At 39.9% G+C, this 20,933-nt stretch overlaps 2 protein-coding genes across 5 annotated transcripts in view; both read right to left on the bottom strand.

Annotated features, from left to right (window-relative positions):
- Positions 1 to 5,664: 5,664 nt before the first annotated feature.
- On the bottom strand, positions 5,665 to 6,602 carry LOC122653786 (protein NUCLEAR FUSION DEFECTIVE 2). Its single transcript, XM_043847725.1, has 3 exons — positions 6,489 to 6,602; positions 6,301 to 6,392; positions 5,665 to 6,189 (listed from the first exon to the last, which is right to left on the bottom strand). Exons 1-3 carry the CDS (start codon positions 6,540 to 6,542, stop codon positions 5,787 to 5,789), a joined length of 549 nt encoding a protein of 182 aa, XP_043703660.1. The 5' UTR covers positions 6,543 to 6,602; the 3' UTR covers positions 5,665 to 5,786.
- A 1,330-nt stretch (positions 6,603 to 7,932) lies between these two features.
- The window catches only part of LOC122653784 (AP-1 complex subunit gamma-2-like), a 47,345-nt gene continuing 34,344 nt past the window's right edge, over positions 7,933 to 20,933 (bottom strand). For 3 of the 4 annotated variants that reach the window (XM_043847719.1, XM_043847721.1, XM_043847722.1), the window contains 4 exons: positions 13,496 to 13,777; positions 13,228 to 13,403; positions 10,826 to 10,930; positions 7,933 to 8,245 (listed from right to left, as the gene is read on the bottom strand). In XM_043847719.1, the coding sequence (XP_043703654.1) occupies positions 8,150 to 8,245; positions 10,826 to 10,930; positions 13,228 to 13,403; positions 13,496 to 13,777 (659 nt within the window). In that variant the 3' untranslated portion in view covers positions 7,933 to 8,149. The remainder of the gene's footprint in view (positions 8,246 to 10,825; positions 10,931 to 13,227; positions 13,404 to 13,495; positions 13,778 to 20,933) is intronic. The other variant, XM_043847720.1, reaches the window with a different exon arrangement.

The raw sequence follows: 20,933 nt of genomic DNA, 5'->3' as shown, positions 1-20,933 counted from the left end.
CGTACATGTGAGAGCCAACCACCTGTCATATTTTTTCCATTTACAAGGGGAGGAGGTATTTTTATGGAAACAAAATTAAAATGTGATTGGCTCTGAGATGTACGTTCACCTGTTGGTACGTCCAGATGATCCAATCTTTGAAGAAGATGGGAGAATAAAATTTCTTTTGGTTCCCATAGAAAAAAAAAAAGGTAAATTTCCTTGCAAGTTCACTAGGTGGCCCTAACATGAACACACACCTACACGTGTGTATCCACACGCGCAAGCTCATGCACTTTAGAGTTCAAGAAAAATGAAACACAAAATGATATGAAATCTTTGATTGCTCCACATCAAACATGAGGAAAACTCTAACATTTCAATGTTATTTGTGATTGTTCCTTCAACAAAAAAATCTTCTATATATTAAAACAAAATCATGTTTCCCACAAGCCTTCCTACCTACAATATCTCTTCCAACTAGTTTGAGGAAAGATTTTAAATTCTAATCTGTCGTTGAAATCAACACAAATCCCTTTGATTAAATTACTATCTTTTTCTCTCATTCTATAATCTCCATCTTATCCCTCTCTTTCTAAGTTACTAAATTTACACAATATCGTTCATTTTCTTTACTGTTTTCATCTTATAATATAAAATATATTTTAATTTTCTTAATTTATATTTAAATCCTTTTATAAGTTTATTCTCCTACTTTTATGATTTTTTTTAGGCTAACGTTGAAATTTATGCTTTTACCCCCCTCCCCCAAAAAAAAAGGTTGAATTTTATGCAGTTTTTAAAACTTTATATCTACATATGAGAAAAATACACTCTCTCTCTCTCTCTCTCTCTGTCTCTCTCATCTCTTCCCTCTTTGAAAGTAAAGATTTTTATCTACTGATGTACTAACACGCTCTATTTTGCTGCTATACATACTTAGATGCTTGACACTTGTTTCTGACTAACGCAACAGTCATTAAACCAAATTAAAATTTTGCTTTTTCTTTTTGTCATTTTGCTTTTTAACTTTTCAGTTTTTTTATTTTGCTTTTTCATTTTTTTATTTTAAATAAATATAAATAACTGGTGTTCCTTTTTAAGTAGTTTCATATTAAATATAAATGTATTTTATTATTATTTTTAATCGAATCCTTAGATAACATTCTCATAGATTTCCATGCGATGCACGTACGGGTTTTTTTGGTCGTATTTAATGTACGCATTAAGTTTTTACTACTTGGGTCAAACTTGGGCTCTCTACCTCTGTGGAGGTGGCTTTCTCTCCAATCACAGGACAGGTCCAGTGAGAGAATACAGAGGGAGATGACACACTCCTTCACTGGACCACACGTCACAAACACTTAAAACACCGATTACTACTTAGATCATGAAATATAAATTAGAATTCAGATAAATACACTACTAGGTCGGGCTGGGCTCAGCCTGAGGCCCCAATCTGACCCAGCCCTGACATAGGGCCTGCAATTTCCTGCCTTGACACAGACTGAGATATTTTAGTTCAGGCCCTGTCCGGGCTCAGGACGATCTAAGGTGCGCTTGAACCGATAAGACCAAAATTTCAACCCTAAACAAAACCATTTTAATTTCTCAGTTACAACTCACACTAGTTAAAGCTAAAGTTCCATTAAAAAGCGCTATTCCACATAATTGATGAAGGCTGATCTCATGTCTGATTCCAACTTCAGGGATATCAACATTTCAAACTTAGTTGTATTTGGATCTCTTGTACAAGTTGATATTGTTCATCTACTACCATTATTAATACGATACATGGTATTTTTGCATAGATCTTCCTGTCTCCATTCTCTTACATATTTTATGTTTTGTTCAATTGAGAAGTTAAATGCCATTCCAGCTTGATGAGATTGATCTTTTAAAAATAACCAAAAAAAGTATCATTATTAAGAAAACAACGCCCAAAAATAGGATTTGCAGAAGAAAGCGAAAATAGAAGAGAAGAATCAAACGCAGAAACACACGACAGAGAGATTTTACGTGGTTCACCCCAAAGAAGGTAGGCTAAATCCACAGTCGGCGATAGAACTAGGTTTCACTACTTCTCTGAAGAATATTACAAACCCTCAAAATCTCACCCTTTTATTTCAATCGAAATAAGAAGACTTTATAAAGAAGCCCTAATCCAAAAAAAATACAGAAATGCCCCTAGTAACCCAAAACAGACCATCCGGTCAGGGTCGGACCAAAACTGAATATATATCGAAATACATATCGTTTCGAAGGTCTCGACAAGCTCTACAGGACACTTTGCCTTTAGCTCTAACGTATCAATTTTTTAGACCACCCGAACACATTTCAAGGCAGAAACGGCCCTCCGAAGATTTCCCACTTTCTAGACTGAGATCAAGCTTCACCAATAACCACCCTTTGGTTAAGGAAAGTGGAAATTTTATATAAGCAACATCCCACGTCTCTCTGTCTTACCCCTAAAATTCTTCATTTTCCTTCCCTAATTAGTTACGTTTTCAAATTTCAAGTGACCAGGTTTTCTTTCTTCATTGGTCTATAAATTAATTTTAATATACCTCCCCTTGCATTGCACGGGTTTCTACTAATATTAAGTATTTCCTCCCAAGTTCACAGTTTCCACTTAATCATAGTTTAAACATCACTCTCAAGTCTCAACCTCTTAGAGCCCAATCCCCAATTTAAAATTTCAAGTTCTCTTAAGTCAATTTAATAATAAACTTACAATAATCCCTAACTATAAATGTATATGAACCACCATAGCTAGCTAACTGCCCTTCACGATGAACTACTTAGCTTCCATGGCCACAAAGCTCAAACATAACCAATCCCTTCTCCTCCTTCTGTTCTTGAGCTCTTTAATCTTGTCCTTCGCATCCACAAAAGCTCGTCCATTTAAGCATCAAAGTTGCAGCATCAACACAAACAGAAACAGAAATATTTCTGGGGTTATTCCAGAATCAGGTGCAGTCATGATCAAATCGGGTCCAAGAACAGTGAAGATCGATCATATAACTTTGAAAATCCGTGCCCTCATGGTTGGTAACAGTGAATCTGGTCCAAGCCCCGGTGAGGGGAACCGTTAAACTCGTAAGTTTGTTTACCTATCAGTGCAGTACTCCATTAATATTGGCTCAACTCAACCAATCCCCTCTTTGCAAAACTCCAAACATGACTAGCAGGCTTTTCTTGACAATGAAATTAAAAGAGAAGGCAATGTATGATTTTCCTAATCTATTTATTCATATAAGGTCGATCAAAAGGATGGTAATGATCATTTTATCTGTTTATTGTCAAAAGCCAGCCTTTGATACATTTTTGGTTATGATCGAGATCGCCTTTGGGAGATTCTGGTTATGATTGTCTCATGGCCTATGGCATGGATGTCCAAGTACCTGGAAGTCCCACATTGGGCTATTTACATTCGATGTAAAATTATTACTTTTGCCTTCCACGTTGAACCCGATATATATCTTCGGCAAATATGATGGTGGCATGATTTGAGGAATCCAAATCTTTGACAATTGTTTCCTTCTTTTAACTTTGTATTATATATTATATATGAAAATCAATGAAACTTACCTCTTTGTAAGCTTGTAGCAAGAAGGTTTTTTTTTTAAGAAAATCATTGTTTTTTTTTTTCTGATTCCAATTTTAGAGTTCTAGCCCATTCTGATCTTCTTTTTTTTTTTTGTTCCTTCGTATGTGAACCATGAGATGACATCCCCACAGGGCTTCCATTGGTTCAATGTATTGATACTATTACACACGGGCAGAATTTAGATCCCTATAAAGTTCTTGTTGCCTCAACTATTCCTCTTTGCAAAACTCCTAAAGTGACTAGCAGGCTTCATATATGCATTTTCAACAAATTAGGTATGAACTTAAAGAGAAGGCAATGTATGATTTTCCTCATCTATTTATTCACATAAGATCAATCTTGTGCTTTCGCCCCCCCCCCCCCTCTCTCTCTCTCTCTCTCTCTCTCTCTTTCCGTTTTAGTCAACTCAATTCATAAGGGATGATCATCATAGAGTTTGGCATCAAGAAATCCCAAGAGTGAACAGGAAGATCAAGAGGATAGTAATGATCATTTTATATGTTTATTGTCAAAAGCCAGCCTTTGGTAAATTTTTGGTTAGGATCGTCTCATGGCTTACGGCAAGGGTGTCCAAGTACCTATAAGTCCCACGTTGAACCATGTACATCCAATGTAAGATTATTACTTCTGCCTTCCACGTTGAATCCTATCTTCGACAAATATGGTGGTGGCATGATTTGAGGAATCCAAATCTTAGACAATTGTTTCTTTCTTTTAACTGTGTATTATATGTAAACATCAATGAAACTTACCTCTTTGTAAGCTTGTAGCAAGAAATATCCCCAAGTTTATTGAATACAATCTTCTATTACAAAAAAAAAGATTTTGAAAAAATCATTGTTGTTTCTTTCTTATTCAATTTTAGATTCCTTTTTATATTAACCGTGAGATGACATCCTCTACAGTGCTTCCAATGGTTCAAGAAGAATGTTCGTGATGCTTTCATTTTCTAAGAGACAATTTCATAGATCTACAAGATAAGAAAAAGGAGGGGAAATAGTTTCTATCGGAGCAGCGTGTAAGCTGCGCTAGACAAATAGGAGGCAAAATGACCCCCACCCCACGAAAAGGAAGAAATGACCAATGCTTCCATTCTAGTTATTATTACAGTCGAGCACAACGTTTGTAATTAAGAAGAGCCATGCATGCTTACTGCTTAGTATAGAATACTAAACTATTTTCATATTTGATGTCTCTAGGCCCGCCCAGGTGTGAGTGTGATTACAATTGCTGGAGGCTATTCAAAGGGGCCTGGGAAAGTGGATGGACCTGCATCTTCCTCAGAAAATTGGAATATGCTTAAAACCTTCTTAAATTGAACCTTGTAGACAGGAAGTCTCCAGCCATGACTCTTTCAGTGGGACATGGAAGCAGTGTCAAATCATTCTGGGGAGACAAGTTCTAATAATCTGCTCCTACATCAAAAGTTTAATTGGTAGCTTCAGATCGATCTTAGTTTTTGCTTTGCCCTGTCAGTCTGATCCCATCTTACCAGCTTTCTCTCATGCTTATGATCCATAGAGTAGAACATCAAGGTTTCTTCAAGGAACTCATTTCTTTGCTTGATTCAGATAGTGCAGATAACCATTAGTTGACACAACAAAAAAAATCTTGGATGCATCAGAGAGGGTGGAACACTGGAGGGTTTTAAGCAAGGAGATGTAGATCACAAAGGAACTGGTTTTTTAACCGACAGTTAGTGGAAAGGAGAATGCTATGAAGTGGTCTAACATTATGGATTCACAAACCAAGGTGATCAGGGGAGCTCAATGGGATGTCTGGTGGGTTCAGGATCTTCATGTTTAGTTAAGAGGAAATTGAAAGCAGATTAAAAGACATTTTCCACCCTATATCTAGAAGTGCTGTAAATATACGTCATAAGATCAAAATAGTACTGTAGCATTTGTAGCCAGTGATCATCATACTTGAATTTCGTCTACCATTGCAAGAAAAGGAGTATGTAAGCTCTGGTCACTAAAAGATACTAAATTCAGGTTATCATCATAATTCATAATAAGGAAAAAGGATAGAGTATAGATTTATGGAATGCCCAGACACATATAACGTGAGCATTAGGTCAAACAACTCTTGTGCATAATCAGTATTTACAAAAGATCCACAATAATACCAGTTCATACACTGTAAAACTAAGGAAAACCAAGATCGCAAGTTAAGAAAGAGAATGAAAATTAGTCAATTACGAAGCACGAAGTTGTAGGCCACCATCACCATGGACAGTCCAGAAGACTTTGCTAGCAACATCAACCGTAGTTGCATCAATAGCAACTGCACCAAAGACGGCTCTGACAGCACCACAAACAACCACTGGCATCGAAGCATTGGTTTTCCGCGAAACCCTAACAACATTCTGCAACCCTAACGCCAGCCCATCAGCAGCACAGCTATTCACTTCGAAGATGTCGATGATCCGACGATTCAGATCCTTTGTGGATATCTCTGCATTCCGTGAGATTGAGCTAAGCGCAACGGATGTTTCTATCACGCCGGCGCCCAAAATGCTTAAGGCCTTATTGTTCTCGCCAGAAAAAGAAGGGTGGGTCATGGCCCGACGAAGTAAACCCCTGCTCTGGAACTCGTAACTGCAGATGAAGATCAGGGTAGGAGGAAAATTAAAAGAAAACAAAAATACGATTTTAGGGTTTTCGATTTTTCATGAAAACAAAGTGGAGATGGTGGAGCTGAACACTTACCCAAGTTGCTTCTGTAGATTTTCTAGAGCAACTTCGAACGGAGACGAGCGTTTTGAGGTCGAAATGTGATGTTCATAATCGGCGCTTCCTCCCTGCAGGCAAACACGCTCACACAGACAAGGATTTTAGCAAGAAATTTTGTAAGAACATCGTTTTCACTTGCTGTCACTGATCTTCGTCTACATTACCTGAAGAAAGGAAGAGAAGGAAACGATCGTGACGAAGAACAACCCGATACCCATCTTGAAGTTGCCTGAAGAGAAGGATTCAAGTCCGTCGTCCTTACTCTGAGTGTGTGGTCTGGTGTTTTCTTAAAGACCAAGTTTCTTGGGAGATATTTTTTTTTTGGGAAAAATTTCTTGGGAGATCCATTATCTTTGACCCCGGTGCACCCTCGTGAGCTCCACCGAAGGAAAATACCTCTTGTTTCAAAGGTTTTCTATATAGCTTACATTCGGCTCTTTCAACTTGCACGGTAGGCCCAAATCTAAAAAATCAAGTGGGGTTCAAATTTTGTGAGAAGATTTGATGAATATGTAATCAACAAAGTTTTCCTCTATACACAGAAGATGGTTCACCCACCATTCTAGGGTTTACAAACCTTTCCAAGGATTTTTGTATGTTCCAAAATATCCAATTAATATCCATTCCTCCCTTTCCCTCTCCTCAGTGACCCATTTATCATGGATGGCAGGAAACTTGGTCCGTATTTAATAAAATGAAAATTTGAAAAATGATCGAGTTTTACTTAAGTCACAATGAAGGGGAATCCTTGTGATCGTGGTTTTTGGATGGAGAAGAGAAGGTATCATGCAAAAGTGGTAGTGGTAAATAGGGAGATGTTTAAGGACCCGAAGATGGTGATTGAAACCTTCCCATGTGCTGAAGCAAAACTTTCTCCTTCATAAAATGGTTGAAATTAAAAGACCAATACTTCTTTATGTCATTGTGAAGGGATGGGTTGAGCCACTTATTTTCTCTCTTAATTTGGTCCACTTATTCTCTCCCTCTCTTTCACTTATTCAGAGCCAATCACTACACCAGAAGTTTGAATCACAGAAAAGATTACCTAGGAGAAAGACTACCTACCGCTAAACAAAAACACTAGAACAAAATAGAACCACTTGAAAAGGGCTACTTATTGCCAAAGTGAGAGCCACCGAAGACGATAGCTGCAAAAACATGATGGTTTGTTATGTACTTAATGAAGCCCCTCAAGTGTATGGACACTAGATTGACCCAGCCAAGTAAGGAATGGGTTAAAGGACTTGATTTAATGTGTTTCATCAGGAACTCTAAGCATATCGGTCAAGTACATAACATTGCTCAAAATCTAAATAAAGATCTAAGAAGACAAATGAGGAAACCATAGCAACAATGATTTTTTTTTTTTTTTCCTTTTCCTCTTTTGGGGTTTTGCAAACTACATGAATCACACACTTGAGGTCTCCCATCTTCCAATTGCGCTGGGAGGTTTAATCCGTACAAAATCAACTAAAACAGCCATGTATGTAACAAGACTCAAACAATGCCCTCTCTCTTCTCCCTGGATCAGAACAAAAATCAGTCCCTGAAACTCTCTTATGGGAACATGATATATAATGTACATTGCCCACACACAAAAAAAACCAAAAAACCAAAAAAAGTCCATCGAGCCATCGGCCAAAACCAGGCTCAAAGAGTGCAAGTCGACGCCAAATTCAAGAAAAGCTATATTGCTCCTGAAGTAATTAAAAGTGGAAACAGAGATTGCCCCCGCAATTCTAGGCAGCAAATAAGCTTCTCAATGGCCGTCAAGAGACATCTTGGCTCCTCACGTTTAACCTTTTGAAGACAGAAACTCTCAACTTTATATGCCAGCAGGTAGATTACTGATTTGCCCTTGTTCCAGAACATCTTGACCGTTCACTTTGTAAGCTATCCGTATGCGCATAGCAAGAGGTTTCTAATGATAACAATAAGTGAATAATTGTCAATGAAAGAAAACTATTTAGGACTCAAAAGAACTAGGCAGTCATGGTTAGAAACTTGAAAGGAAACATAAGTACCAAACAGGTCGAACATTGCAGTCAAGATCAGTGCTTGAATGCTAAGATGCACTGAATGAAAAACATTTGATTGGGAATTTTGAAATACACATAAGAGTTCAGTAATATGTTCTTCTTGTTGGTTCGTATTATCACTACCTTTGTAAATTTGCCTTCTATACCTTGTCAGGAAAAGGGGGGGGGGGGGTGAGGGGCAAAAGAGGTTTAGGGCATGTTCCAATTAGGTCCTTGCTGAGGTACTAGGTATAATTGCATAACGTAACATAAATTATGAAATAAATCACAGATACTTTGTAATCCACATCCCTCTTTGCTTCCAGTTTAAAACCTTTTTCATGCTTCCAACAGAAGGAATATAACAGATGAGACTCAAATTTAGCATACTTTCTAATCAGGAAGTTCCTAACAGCATAGATACATCAAAAGAGAACAGTTCCCTAAAAGCTAAGCTGCAGAACTTGTCCTGGATAGATATCAGGATCAATAATAAATGTAGCATTAAACTGTTGCAGGATTATCTAAGTTTATTATTCCTGTAGAAAAGGACACTAAATGCAAAACAAATTCATCAAACAAGTTCTGATTGTCACTCTCATAAAAAATAAATAGATCTGAAGGAAATGCAAATAGAAGGAAACATATGGCACCTCCAAAGTAACACAAAAAGATCTATGACTAGGGCCCCGATCGGATAAAATTGAACAAAAAAAAAGGGGTAAAGCAAAGTAAAAGACTGCAACTTTGGAAGGGTAACTTGTTATCCTATACGGGCCATCTTGAGTTGATTAGATCGGTCCTCCAGTCCACCTACATTAATCGGCCAAGCATCTGGTCTTCCTATGGCAGTTATTGTGAAGATTGAATCTCTTATGTGCTCCTTCCTCTGGAAAGGATCTGAATGCTCCATGTTTCTCTACCCCATCTCTTGGGATTCAGCTTGCTTCCCAAAAGAAGAGAGAGGTTTGGGCCTTGGGCACATTAAAGATGTTAACTTGGCTGTTGTCATTTCAGGGCGTGATAGTACAAGGGTTGTTTAACCTAGAAACTGCCTTTGCTTGGGTAATGTGTTTTCAAGTTGATTTGGTAATTAGCTGCAAAGAAGAAAAGTATTTGGGTTGATTGGTCTACTCCAGGCTTCCTCCTAATGACTCTATCTGGCAAGCTCAAGCCTCTTGCCTTCGGATCTATCAATTCTTTTATTGATGATGGTGCTTCCACCAGACCTTGTCTTGATCATTGGCACCCTCTTGGCATTCTACTTCATTTGCTCGTCACCATCGATGACTAGCAACGGTCTCTGACATTATCGATGGTGATTGGGCTCCCCCAGCCGTCTCCTCCATCCAGCTGGGTCTCATCTGGCCTTCCCTCCTTGGTATCCCTAGGAGGCCGGTTGGTAGGGGTGATATGGTTTCTTGAACTACCTCTCATTTGGGTCTTTTCAGTTTGAAGTCGGCTTGGGATCTCGTAAGAACTCATGGCTCTCTTGTTCCTTGGCACAATTTGGTGTGGTTTAAATCTCATATTCCCCGCCATAGTTTTATGTCTTGGCGTTCTCTCATTTACTGCCTTCTAACGCAGTCCTTTTTCATCGAGAGACACATTGCAGTCACCTCATTCTGTGTCCTTTGTTGAAATGCCTCTGAAGATGTAGATCACCTCTTCTTCAACTGCCCCTTCTCCAAGAATTGGACTGGCCTTCTTGCTCGTTGTGGCCTTGCAGAAAAAGGATTTTTCCTTTCCAACGTGAGTGGATCTGGGTCGAGACTTTTGGAGGTTCTTCCATTAATGAAAAAGTGGGTAAGATTGTGTTTGACGCGGCTATTCACCACATTTGGTTTAAATGCAATCTTAGAAGATTGACTTCCAACTCTAGATCATTTCAGCAGATTTGGGATTCCATCTCTTTTGAAGTCAAAAGCAAGCTTCTTACAATGCCCTTCAAATGTGTTGACTCCCCCAAAAACCGGCAAATTGCCGGCTCTTGGAACCTCCCGCACTCTTTCTAGTGCAAGTTTGGTTTTGTATTTTGTTTTTTCTTTGGGTCTTGTGCCTTGTATATTCTTTCCCCTTCGGGGCCCCTTTGTTCCTGCTTTCTTGGTAATGAATTATTATTCACAAAAAAAAAATCAAAAAGATACTATAAAATAAAATTTCAATTGGGGTGTTTGGTTGGATCTAGAATTCATGTAAATTGATATGGAAACTTGTAGGAGGTGGAAAAAAAAAACAAATTCAGTGACATTTTGGTTGAAAAGTGAAGTACAATTAAATTTATTTACTATATGTAGTATGTTTTTGAGTTAATTACACAAATTATTCTTCGTATGATTAGAAAAATCCCCTTTTGTTTTTGTTTTGATTATACTTCATCAAGGCATAATAATTAAATCAGAAGTTCTTTGAACTCATGCCATGAAACCCAACAACTAGAAACACACACACACAAACTGAAGAGATGGAAATTATCTTGATACCTGCCCATGTTGGTTATTAGTAACACGTAATTTCTGTGTGACTGTCCCATTGCCACTTGCAGGAAGAGAATTACTGCTAGCTGGCTCTAAGTGCAGTTGAACAAACTGTGGATTAAACACATCAACAGTGTTACAATAGCCGGTTAAATGAGGTTGTAACAAATAGATTCCAAAACATGGAGGGAGGCAGAGGAGAAGGCTAAGAAGAAAAATGGAACCAAGTGCAAAATGCATGAGAATATTTTAACAGTAACAATCTTGTCAAAAAAGATATAAAAAAAATAAAAATAAAAATAATTACATGCCTATATGATCAGTGCTGTAATTTTTAATAAAGAGAAATATATAGAGCCCAAATTACATTAAGTTCTTAACGTGAAATACTCTTTCCCAGGCAGAACTGTAAAATGTTCCAACTCCAGCAACACTGTTGTCCTATTGCTTTCTGAAATCCTCTGATTAAAATTTAGGAAAGAAAATGAAGAAATGAAACTTTAGCAAAAGACATCTGCCATCGGCACTTCAAAGCCTAATTTTGTCAGATTGTGGATCATCATGAGCTTGAAACTACCTTTAATGGTTATGATGATGTGTCAGTCGAGAGTAGGAGATAAGTCTCAATATTTTCAGAATCCACATCCCATTTCAGTTCCAATCAATTCATATTTGGCACTACCGTGATGGCCTTTGAAAAGGCTGCATCAATGAGGTTTTTGCCTCGTGACTAGAGAAGCACGTAGGCAAGCCTTCTAGAGGGAACAATGTGGAAAAATGTAGGAGGCAGCAGCAGTGGAAACGAGAACAAGAATTACGGAGGTTCAGGTTCTGGTGTCAAGAGAAAGTGCGAACACGAAAAGGTTGAGTGAAAGGGATGACAATTATCTAATCTCCCATCATCAATGTGGTTAGACGAAGACGGATGGTCAGTTGGGTAATTGACCATTTAAACTCATGGACCCATAAATATTTTCCAATAAATAATCATGTGCTCATATTGAAACTGCAACTAATCAGAAAATTGTCACATGGCAATGCAATGGGAATTAGACAAAAACTACCCCTTCAACTAAACTATCGTATTGTGAGGTTTGAGGTTTCCTAGCATATAGAGGATGAAACCACGAACTTGATTTTCTTTCTTCTCTTGTAACACTTGTTTGTTTAACCTTAGTTGCAGTTACAATTTCAATAATGCCATTATACAGTGGAGAAAATGTTGCTCCAACAGGTCTATTTTAGATTTTTAGATACTAAAGTATTCACACTGCACTGCCTTCAGCATCAGGACAAGATACACTATTACCCCTCCCTGGGGAAGGATTCTCACAATTTAATAATTTAACACAATAATAGTGTTGAGATTCTTATGTTCCGTACTACCCTGGGTAGTTGGGGTATTTCTTTACTATGTTTAATATCTTAGTCCGTCAGGGGTATACTTGTAATTGAGGTTTTATTCTCCTTATTATAAATATATCTTACTACTCTCAAGAGCCAGTTCTTCTAACCTTCAGATCTGGTTTACCTGTTTCTGATATTGTTTCAAATAGAAAAACATTGAAAGAACTAAATAATGGATATTTCAAACTGTCCACTATGTTAACCACCAGGAAGTTTCACAAATTCAAACGTTAGAGCTTGAAAGCCAAAAGTAAAGCAATAAGGGACAGATGCAATAAATAAAAATTCAATCAAGGAATGCCAAATGCTTCATAAATAAATGCCATTCACTTGATATGTAATAAAATTGTGAAAAAAAACTGATCTTAACAACCAAGACCTGGGAAGAAGAAGAAAAGAAGTAGAAGACAGGGAGAGGGGCAAGGAGAGAGGAGATCACGGTGTAGGGAGAGAAAAGAGCCACATTTAGATTAGATGGTCTAACCGTAGGAAGCAACTCTAATTTACATAGTTGATTACAATAATTAGAAATAGAAACATAAAAGACTTCTAACTCTATCTAAGCTTCACCATGTATTATAAACACCACCATGACTATCACAACTTAATCGAAACACACCAAAAATTATAAACATCACCAAAACTAGAATTTTCCAACAGAAATCATGTCCAACTTAGTTTCCAGAAGATTATTCCCTGTGAATCAAAAGCACACAAGATAGTTTCACATAAGAACTAAATACAACTTTAGGGGTAGTTTTTCTGTGAAGTAAAGCACCTGGTAGCTTAAATGGTATCCTAGACAAATTTAAAAAGTTGAGAACTTCACAAGGGATATAGTCCATAAGAACAAGGTAGTTCAACTACTCTGAAAAGAATCATAACAGGCCAAACTAATGGTCCTACCATAAGAAAAATATATTTAATAGAAGAGAAGACTTGATCAGAAAGCTACAGTATAACCATGGAAAGTCTACCCAGTGAATCTGCTCTAGAATTACCTTTGGAACTGCAGCCTGGAAAATAAAATCTGTGTAGAAATTAGATGACATATTTGTAAAAGTAGCTTGGATGAACGTTGCTTGTGGATTTCCAGGAGGTTTTGAGAAGCTGAACATTATCTTCAAGGAGCTGCTCTGAAATGCAACTATCGATGGATAGACAGGACCATTGTCTCCTGTTCAAACAATGAAAATTCACTTTTTCAGTGCTTGGCGTCAAATTGTAGTGACATAACAGAGGTTAATTATTAACGAAAATCCTACCGACCAGAGAAATTCGACTCCTGAGCTGTGTCATGTGGCATTGACAGACTAGGGGATAAGCCGTCCAACAAGTCCACCACAGGTGCAGCTCTTGCAGGAGAAGAAACTTGAGCAGAAAGTGGAGATGAAAGCGACGAAAGTCTCTCCAATGGAGCCACTGATGTTCTACTATCCTGACTGGGGAAGGATATACTAGATGTTGATTGATTGTTTTGCACAGGAGAAGTTCCAATTGATAAAAGATCCAGTAGAACATCTGTGCCACTTGGCGGAAGCTGGCTTGTACCTTGAAAAAAGAAGCAAACCAAGGTGACCATATCAATATATATGTGTCAATAATGATTTCATTATGAAGAAACACCTAGTAGATTATAATAAGGAACAAGCGAACTTCACATAGCATTGCTTCTGATGATGCATTAAGAAAAATGTAACGCAAAAATCACTAATTCCCCAGAGAACAGATGAATGCTCTGAAAGAAACAAATGAAACCCGTCAAGCATAAGGATTTTGCCTAAGCAATAATTATGGAAAATATTTTTTGAAGGGATGAGATATAATGATCATTTATGACAAGTGAAATCGCCACAACTTGCTACATCAGCAAACATAGGTGGGTACAAATGACAGAGGATACAACACCTTTCTCACTTTTTTGCCCAAAACAAGGAACTTGGGGTGTCTAGAGCCTGCAAACAGAATATTGCAAAAATACTATTGAAATGAATTGGCAGTCTTGTAATCTTATGAAACTTATAACTCACTTTACAACCATTTCTGTGCTTGTCTCAAGCTGAATTGAACAGTGAGAGGGTGCAGGGTCCTTTATCACATGGACCTGCATATGCCCATCCAAGTCTGCTATGTAGCAAGGCATAGTTGTTGTCAAGGCGCCAAGGTGAACCTAGGTGGTGGCCAGCCACCTTGGCGACACCTACTAGGTGCCTGGGTGCCTAGGTGACACCTAGGTCTCCTGGGTGCCTAGGTGCATTCAAGAACCGCCTGGACATCTAGGCGATGCCTTGAGAACTATGTAGCTAGGAAACACAACCTGGTGATTTACCCTTTTCTGAAAGCAGGGAAAAAACGAAGTGAAAAACTTTCAGCTATGCAAAGCCTAAACATTTCCACATATTCAACACAATCTAAGGTTTCTTCGATTTGAATCACATAGAAAAGGAAGCTACTAGCTTTCTGAATTTGGAATATAAGATACATAAACTAGAGAAGTTACAAGTGGAATGATATTGAAGGGGAGTCAACTCAAATATAATCTTGTCTCGTGCAAAAATACAGTTACAAAGCTACTTCGATAATAAGGTGGAACTGGAATTAACAAGACCAACCATGATATCCTATGACAGATCATGCTTCAAACAATCATCCAATAAGAAAGAAAAAGTTGAGTAAACATAGGAAACCTCCTTCCACTAGAGCTGGAATCAGTGTCCACAAGAATAAAACTCATCTTTTTTTTTTGGATGAATAAAAACTCATTACCAAAGGAAAGAAAAAGGGGAGAGGAGAACAGAACATACAAGCCCAACCCAATTACAAGGCCCTGTCTTTACAGAGGTGAAGGCAAAGGCCTGCAAAGGGAAAAGGGAAGAGCCCCCAACCCACCACAACATACTAAAAAATGGAAAAGCCCGACCACAACATGGCATCCAGATCCAATCTCGAAGAAAGTGTGCTACCTAGGAGTAGAAAGACCCAAAATGTCTTGGCAGAGCGCATGACCTCTGATATCCATACTAGAGGCAAAATCTTCTCATTGCTTGGCAAGGAATAGTCAATGTAAGGCTGCTTCTTAGGATAATGAGATGAGCTAGTGACGCGCCGGTGGTAGGGGGGGGGGCAGAGGAACAATAGGAGACTGGTGGAGATAAGAGGGAGAGATATGGGCCTTGGGCTGGGTCACAGGGGGGGATCAACCCAAGGGTGGAGATAGGGGCCAAAATTGGGAGGGCCAAGAGAGTTGGGTCAGACGAAGAGGTCAATGGGCCGAGAGGGATAATAGAAGACATTTGTGGGCTAGTCAAAACTCTATCTTAAGTCTTAACTAACTAGTTAGAATAGGTGTCCCACATGAGTAGAACCATGGTTTGAAATTTCGATGGTTTTGGTCGAAATTTACCGAAATATTTTGGTTTCAACCTGCGTTTCAAAACAAAACTGGCATCGACTCTGCAAGTAGACCAAGTTTCAACCCAAACATTGTTTCAATCATAATTTCGACAAGTTTTGGCGTCCATTTCATTTCGCCGAAATGTTACAGTCATATGATATAAATACTAAATTTTATTCGAAATGGATCACTGTTTCGGCCCATTTTGAACGGTATCGACAAGTTTCATCCGAAACCTATAGTTTCGACTCCAAGCTTGAGAGTTTTTGCATGATTTTGGCCATTCCACTTGCAATTCTTGGTGGAACTTGTTTGACCATGCTACCCAGGATGCCGACCATGGTGAACATGCCCATACATGTGCAGGTTATACCAGAGGCCCACGCCGTAGGTAGGGACCAGATGAGGAATTGTTAACATGGAGATAGATGTTTCTTCCTTTTCTGGCACACTTGGAGGCCTCAGTATAGAGGGTAGTAGTGAATATGGAGGGTATGAACAGCCTGGACAGTCGTGTGCACCATCATTTCCCACTGACATATCCAGTGTTGCGTATGGTGGGATGGTGAGTTTGATCAGCATGATATTCATTACGTACTACTCATGATGATCAATCACATGGTGAGGCATCTTTTGTGGATAGCATCTCATTCCCATGCCCCCAGCAACCCTATCAGCCCGGTCCATCAAGCAGCTACAATGGAGTCACGTTTGCATCATCTTCCCGACCCGATGATCTATATCCGAGGATGGGGTACCTCGAGTATGTAGATGATGAGACCTATCAGGCTACTGTGATGGACTTTGAGCGTTTCTTCCAACATACCATGACATGGCCTTCTTTTGTGATTGAGTTGGAGAGTGGTTTCATCGGTGGCAGCAATCTTCCTCATCTTTCGAGCTCACCCAAAACTCTGTGGAATTGACATAGTGTAAGAGACTAAGAGGAAGTTTAGGACTCTTTTTCTTATTTGCACCTTTGATGTGGGTTAACAATTTGTACACTTGTGATGTTGTAGCATTTTGACATTTAATAATATTAAATAATTTTTCTCCATTTGTGACTTGCAATTGCATATTTTAGTTGTTTTCATCATTTTGTATACATATGCTATCTTTGAGAAATATACAGGCAAGGTGCGACGTAAACTGCCAACCTAGGGTACGAAACCAAACTAACATTTTTTGCATGTTTTTCAACAATCTAAAGGTTCCATTGAGTTTAGGGATGCTTAGTAGGGTATCTGCCAAATTTCAATCCAAAATATGGCCGTTTTGACCACTGAAATGGTCAAACGAGACCACCCACTGAAACCTGCAGGATTTCGGTCAGGTTTTGGTCGAAATCCGAAATATTTCGGTTTTGACGGACAAAACCAATTTCTTGAATCTTGAGTAAAACTCTATCCAAAGTACTGAAAGTAGGAATAGGATCTATTCGGGCAAGACTCTATCCATCCTTTAAAAACAAGGAAATAACAAATTTCAGTCCAAAATACAGCCGTTAGACCACTGAAATGGTCAAACGAAACCACCCACTGAAACCTGCAGGATTTCAGCCAGGTTTTGGTCGAAATCCGAAATATTTCGGTTTTGACGAACAAAACCAATTTCTTGAATCTTGAGTAAAACTCTATCCAAAGTACTGAAAGTAGGAATAGGATCAGTTCGGGCAAGACTCTATCCATCCTTTAAAAACAAGGAAATAACAATGACTTAATCCTCCCTCACCTCCTCTGATGGCTCGACCTTCTCCTCTGTCGATGCCATCAAAACTGAAGCATGAACTACTTCACTGGTATCTTTTGCCCCCCTGCCCACACCCCCTCCCCCATTCCTGCTGACCTTATCAACAAATTCCTCCCCCCTCACCTCCTTAGCTCCCTCAGCTCCATCCCCTCTGACTCTGAAATTACATCTGCTATTCGCTCCCACAAGGCTAGTAAAGCTCCTGGCCCTGATGGGTTCAGTATGGGATTTTTTTCCTCTTGCTGGGACATCATCAGTGTCGAGCTTATCAATGCCATCAAGAGCTTCTTCTTTAACCCTCAACAAATCCAAAGCATCAACCACACCTTCCTCTGCCTCATCCCCAAGTCCTCCGAAGCTTCGTCCATGTCCGACTTCAGACCCATCTCCCTTTGCAACCTTCTCTACAAGTTCATAGCCAAAATTCTTGCCAACAGGCTTAGCCTTGTCATTGACTCTCTTGTCAATCCCAACCAATCTGCCTTCATTGCTGGGAGAAGCATCTCGGATAATATCATCCTTTGCCAGGAAATTGTCCAAGGCTTTGACCGCAAATCACACTCTCCCGCTGCTCTCTTAAAGATAGACATTCACAAGGCTTTCGACTCCATTCGCTGGGATTTCATCTCCCAAGTCCTCCTTAAGATGTATTTCCCCCCCATTTTTGTCAACTGGATCCACTGTTGCATCTCCACCTCCCGCTTCTTTATTCTCCTAAATGGCAGTCCGGCTGGTTTTTTCCCTTCCTCTGCTGGTGTCCGCCAAGGCTGCCCCCTCTCCTCTTTTCTCTTTTGCCTTTCTCTTGAGGTCCTCTCTCGCGGCATCCAGTCTAAAACCAACCTTCACCTCATCTCCCCCATCCCTAAATGCAAGCCTACCAACCTGACTCACCTTGCCTTCGCTGATGATATCATGATCTTCTCCAAGGCTGACCCTCTCTCCATTAAGTCCACCATGTCCTCCTTCCTTCTTTTCCAGAACCTTTCGGGGCTTCGCATTAACCTGTTGAAGTCCCAAATCTTCCTTGCAGGGGTCTCTGACTTAACCAAAACCTCCCTGTCCTCCCTCACTGGCTTTACCATTGGAACCCTCCCAGTTCGCTACCTTGGCCTCCCCCTCATCCCTGCCAGACTTTCAGCCCACCACTGCTCTCCCATTCTGGATCTCCTTCGCAAAAGGTTGCAGCTTTGGAAAGCCAAACTCCTATCCTATGCAGGTCGTCTTGAGCTCATCACATCGGTGCTTCAGTCTTGCTACATCCATTGGAGTGGTGTTTTCGGCCTCCCTAAGGCTACCATCAAGGCGGCTGAATCTATTATGTGTGCTTTCCTTTGGAAAGGTGTGGACTCAGCTACATTTCTTCATCCTAAGAGTTGGGCTTCCCTTTGTGTCCCCAAATCTGAAGGAGGGCTCGGACTTAGGAGAATAAAAGATGTCAACACCGTTGGCTCCATAAAGCTTATTTGGAAGATCCTCACCAACAGATCCTCCATCTGGACTTCTTGGGTTTATGCCGGGCCTCTTCGCAGAGATTCTATATAGTCTGTTAGTCCAGGAGCTAACTCCTCTTGGGTTTGGCGCAGAATTCTTCAGGTCAGACACTTAGCTAGGGAGGCTATTTCTTGCAGGATTGATGATGGTTCGGCCACCCTGCTTTGGCTTGATAAGTGGCACCCCTCCGGAGTCCTTTCTTCCATTATGAGCCCGAGGGACATTTACTCCTCTGGTTTGGACAGATTTGCTGACGTTGCTGCCATCATCTCCAGTGGCTCCTGGTCCCCCCCCCCTTCCCCTCCCCCTCTTGCCGACCTTTGGAGCACCCTTCCCCCCATTTCCCCTGGGCATCGCGGCAGAGGTGACACCATCTTGTGGCTCCCCTCCCAGTCCGGTAGATTCAGCTCTCACTCCGCTTTGGATTTGGTTAGACATAGAGGAACCCCCTGTCCTTGGGATAGAGTTGTTTGGTTTCGTGGTCACATACCTCGCCATAGCCTCACCGCTTGGCGCGCCCTCACTGACTGCCTCCCCACCCAAGCCTTTCTTGCTCATCGACATATTCAAGTCCCTCCCAGCTGCTGTCTTTGTTGGAACAGGACTGAAGATGTTGATCACCTTTTCTTCACTTGTCCCTTTGCCTCCACCATATGGACCAGTGTTCTCTGCCTTTGCTGGCCCGGAAGCCGCACTCCGCTCCCCCTCAGCCGGGAGTGGATTTGGATAGACATGACATTCGGAGGGAAGTCGATATGCGACTCTGTTCGCAAGATTGCCTTTTGTGCCACTATTTCCACATTTGGATGGAACGCAACCTTAGAAGATGGACATCCAACTCCCGCTCTTTCGACATGATTTGGAAGGCCATCTTTTTTGATGTTTCATCTAAAGTTAGACCCCTCCCCCTTAAGGATGTGAAGGATTCCCCAAGGAACAAGCTCATTGTTGTCTCCTGGGACATCCCTTCTTCTATCCTAACCCCCAACTAGTTCTTGCTTCGGCTTATACATTCCTTCTCCTTTCTTCGTAATTAAATTTTTATTTATCCAAAAAAAAAAACAATGACTTAATGAAACAAAACAACTCAAACTAAACCCCTCAATTTGAGCTAAACCATGGTTCAGTTTTGAACCAAATACTTGGTTCAGAAATAGAACTGTAAGCCATTATCTGGCTTTGGGTTTGCCCTACATAGGTACTTCATAAGGTACCTCTGATCGGCATCATCTTCCGATGCAAATAAATCACTTAGAGGGCTTATTTTAGTGGAAATAAGCCTTGGGATGGGCTATGTATGTATTGGGCCTTTGATACTATGTGTTTATTTTGTAATTGACCAATTTAATAAGCCTAAAATATGGGTAGAAAGTAGGTAAACGGGATTTACTTCATTAGTTTAGTTAGAGTCCTATTTTGAGTCTGTTTTCTTTCTTATTTCACTTTCCTAGTCAATTTAGGATACCTTATTAGTTAAGGATTGGTCAGGCCTTCCTTTTTTAGTGTCTAAGTCTATTTTTGAGTCTTCTATATAAATTTGTAAGGGAGGCTAGCATTGTACACGAATTTGATTAATGAAATATTGGTTTGAACCTTTGTGAAAATCCTGAGATAGGATAGAGACCTAGGGTGAGATGTCCATTCCCTTCCCCCATCCCCTTCCATCGGTTCTTGATTCCAAGCCCTAAAGCTGTCCAATAGATCTCAAGGTTTATTCAAGTTGCTGGGATTTTCTTCTGTTGCAGATTGTTCTCTTTCAAATCTGGAATTACATCATCACAGTGTTGCTATCAAGATCCACCTTCATCTACCGAACCAGCAGAAACAACTCTACCATCAATTCAAGAGAAACTAGGGTTTCCAAAACCCTAAAAGCTGTTCGATCTCTCTTCTTCCTGTTCTGATCGTGCTCTTCTATTTGGGTATTCATTCTACTTTTAAGAAGATTATTCAGCCCTATTGCAGCTTCAACAGGTTACTAATTTGTGGGATTATATTTATTACTTCTCTTGTTCACTTGTGGTTACCAATTCGAATCCCATCATTCTCTTTCTTCTTCAGTGGAGGTTTCCA

The sequence above is a fragment of the Telopea speciosissima genome, chromosome 3 (assembly GCF_018873765.1).
Source record: "Telopea speciosissima isolate NSW1024214 ecotype Mountain lineage chromosome 3, Tspe_v1, whole genome shotgun sequence".
NCBI lineage: Eukaryota > Viridiplantae > Streptophyta > Magnoliopsida > Proteales > Proteaceae > Telopea > Telopea speciosissima.
Note: the sequence above shows the minus strand (reverse complement) of the source record. Positions and strands in the feature narration are given on the sequence as shown.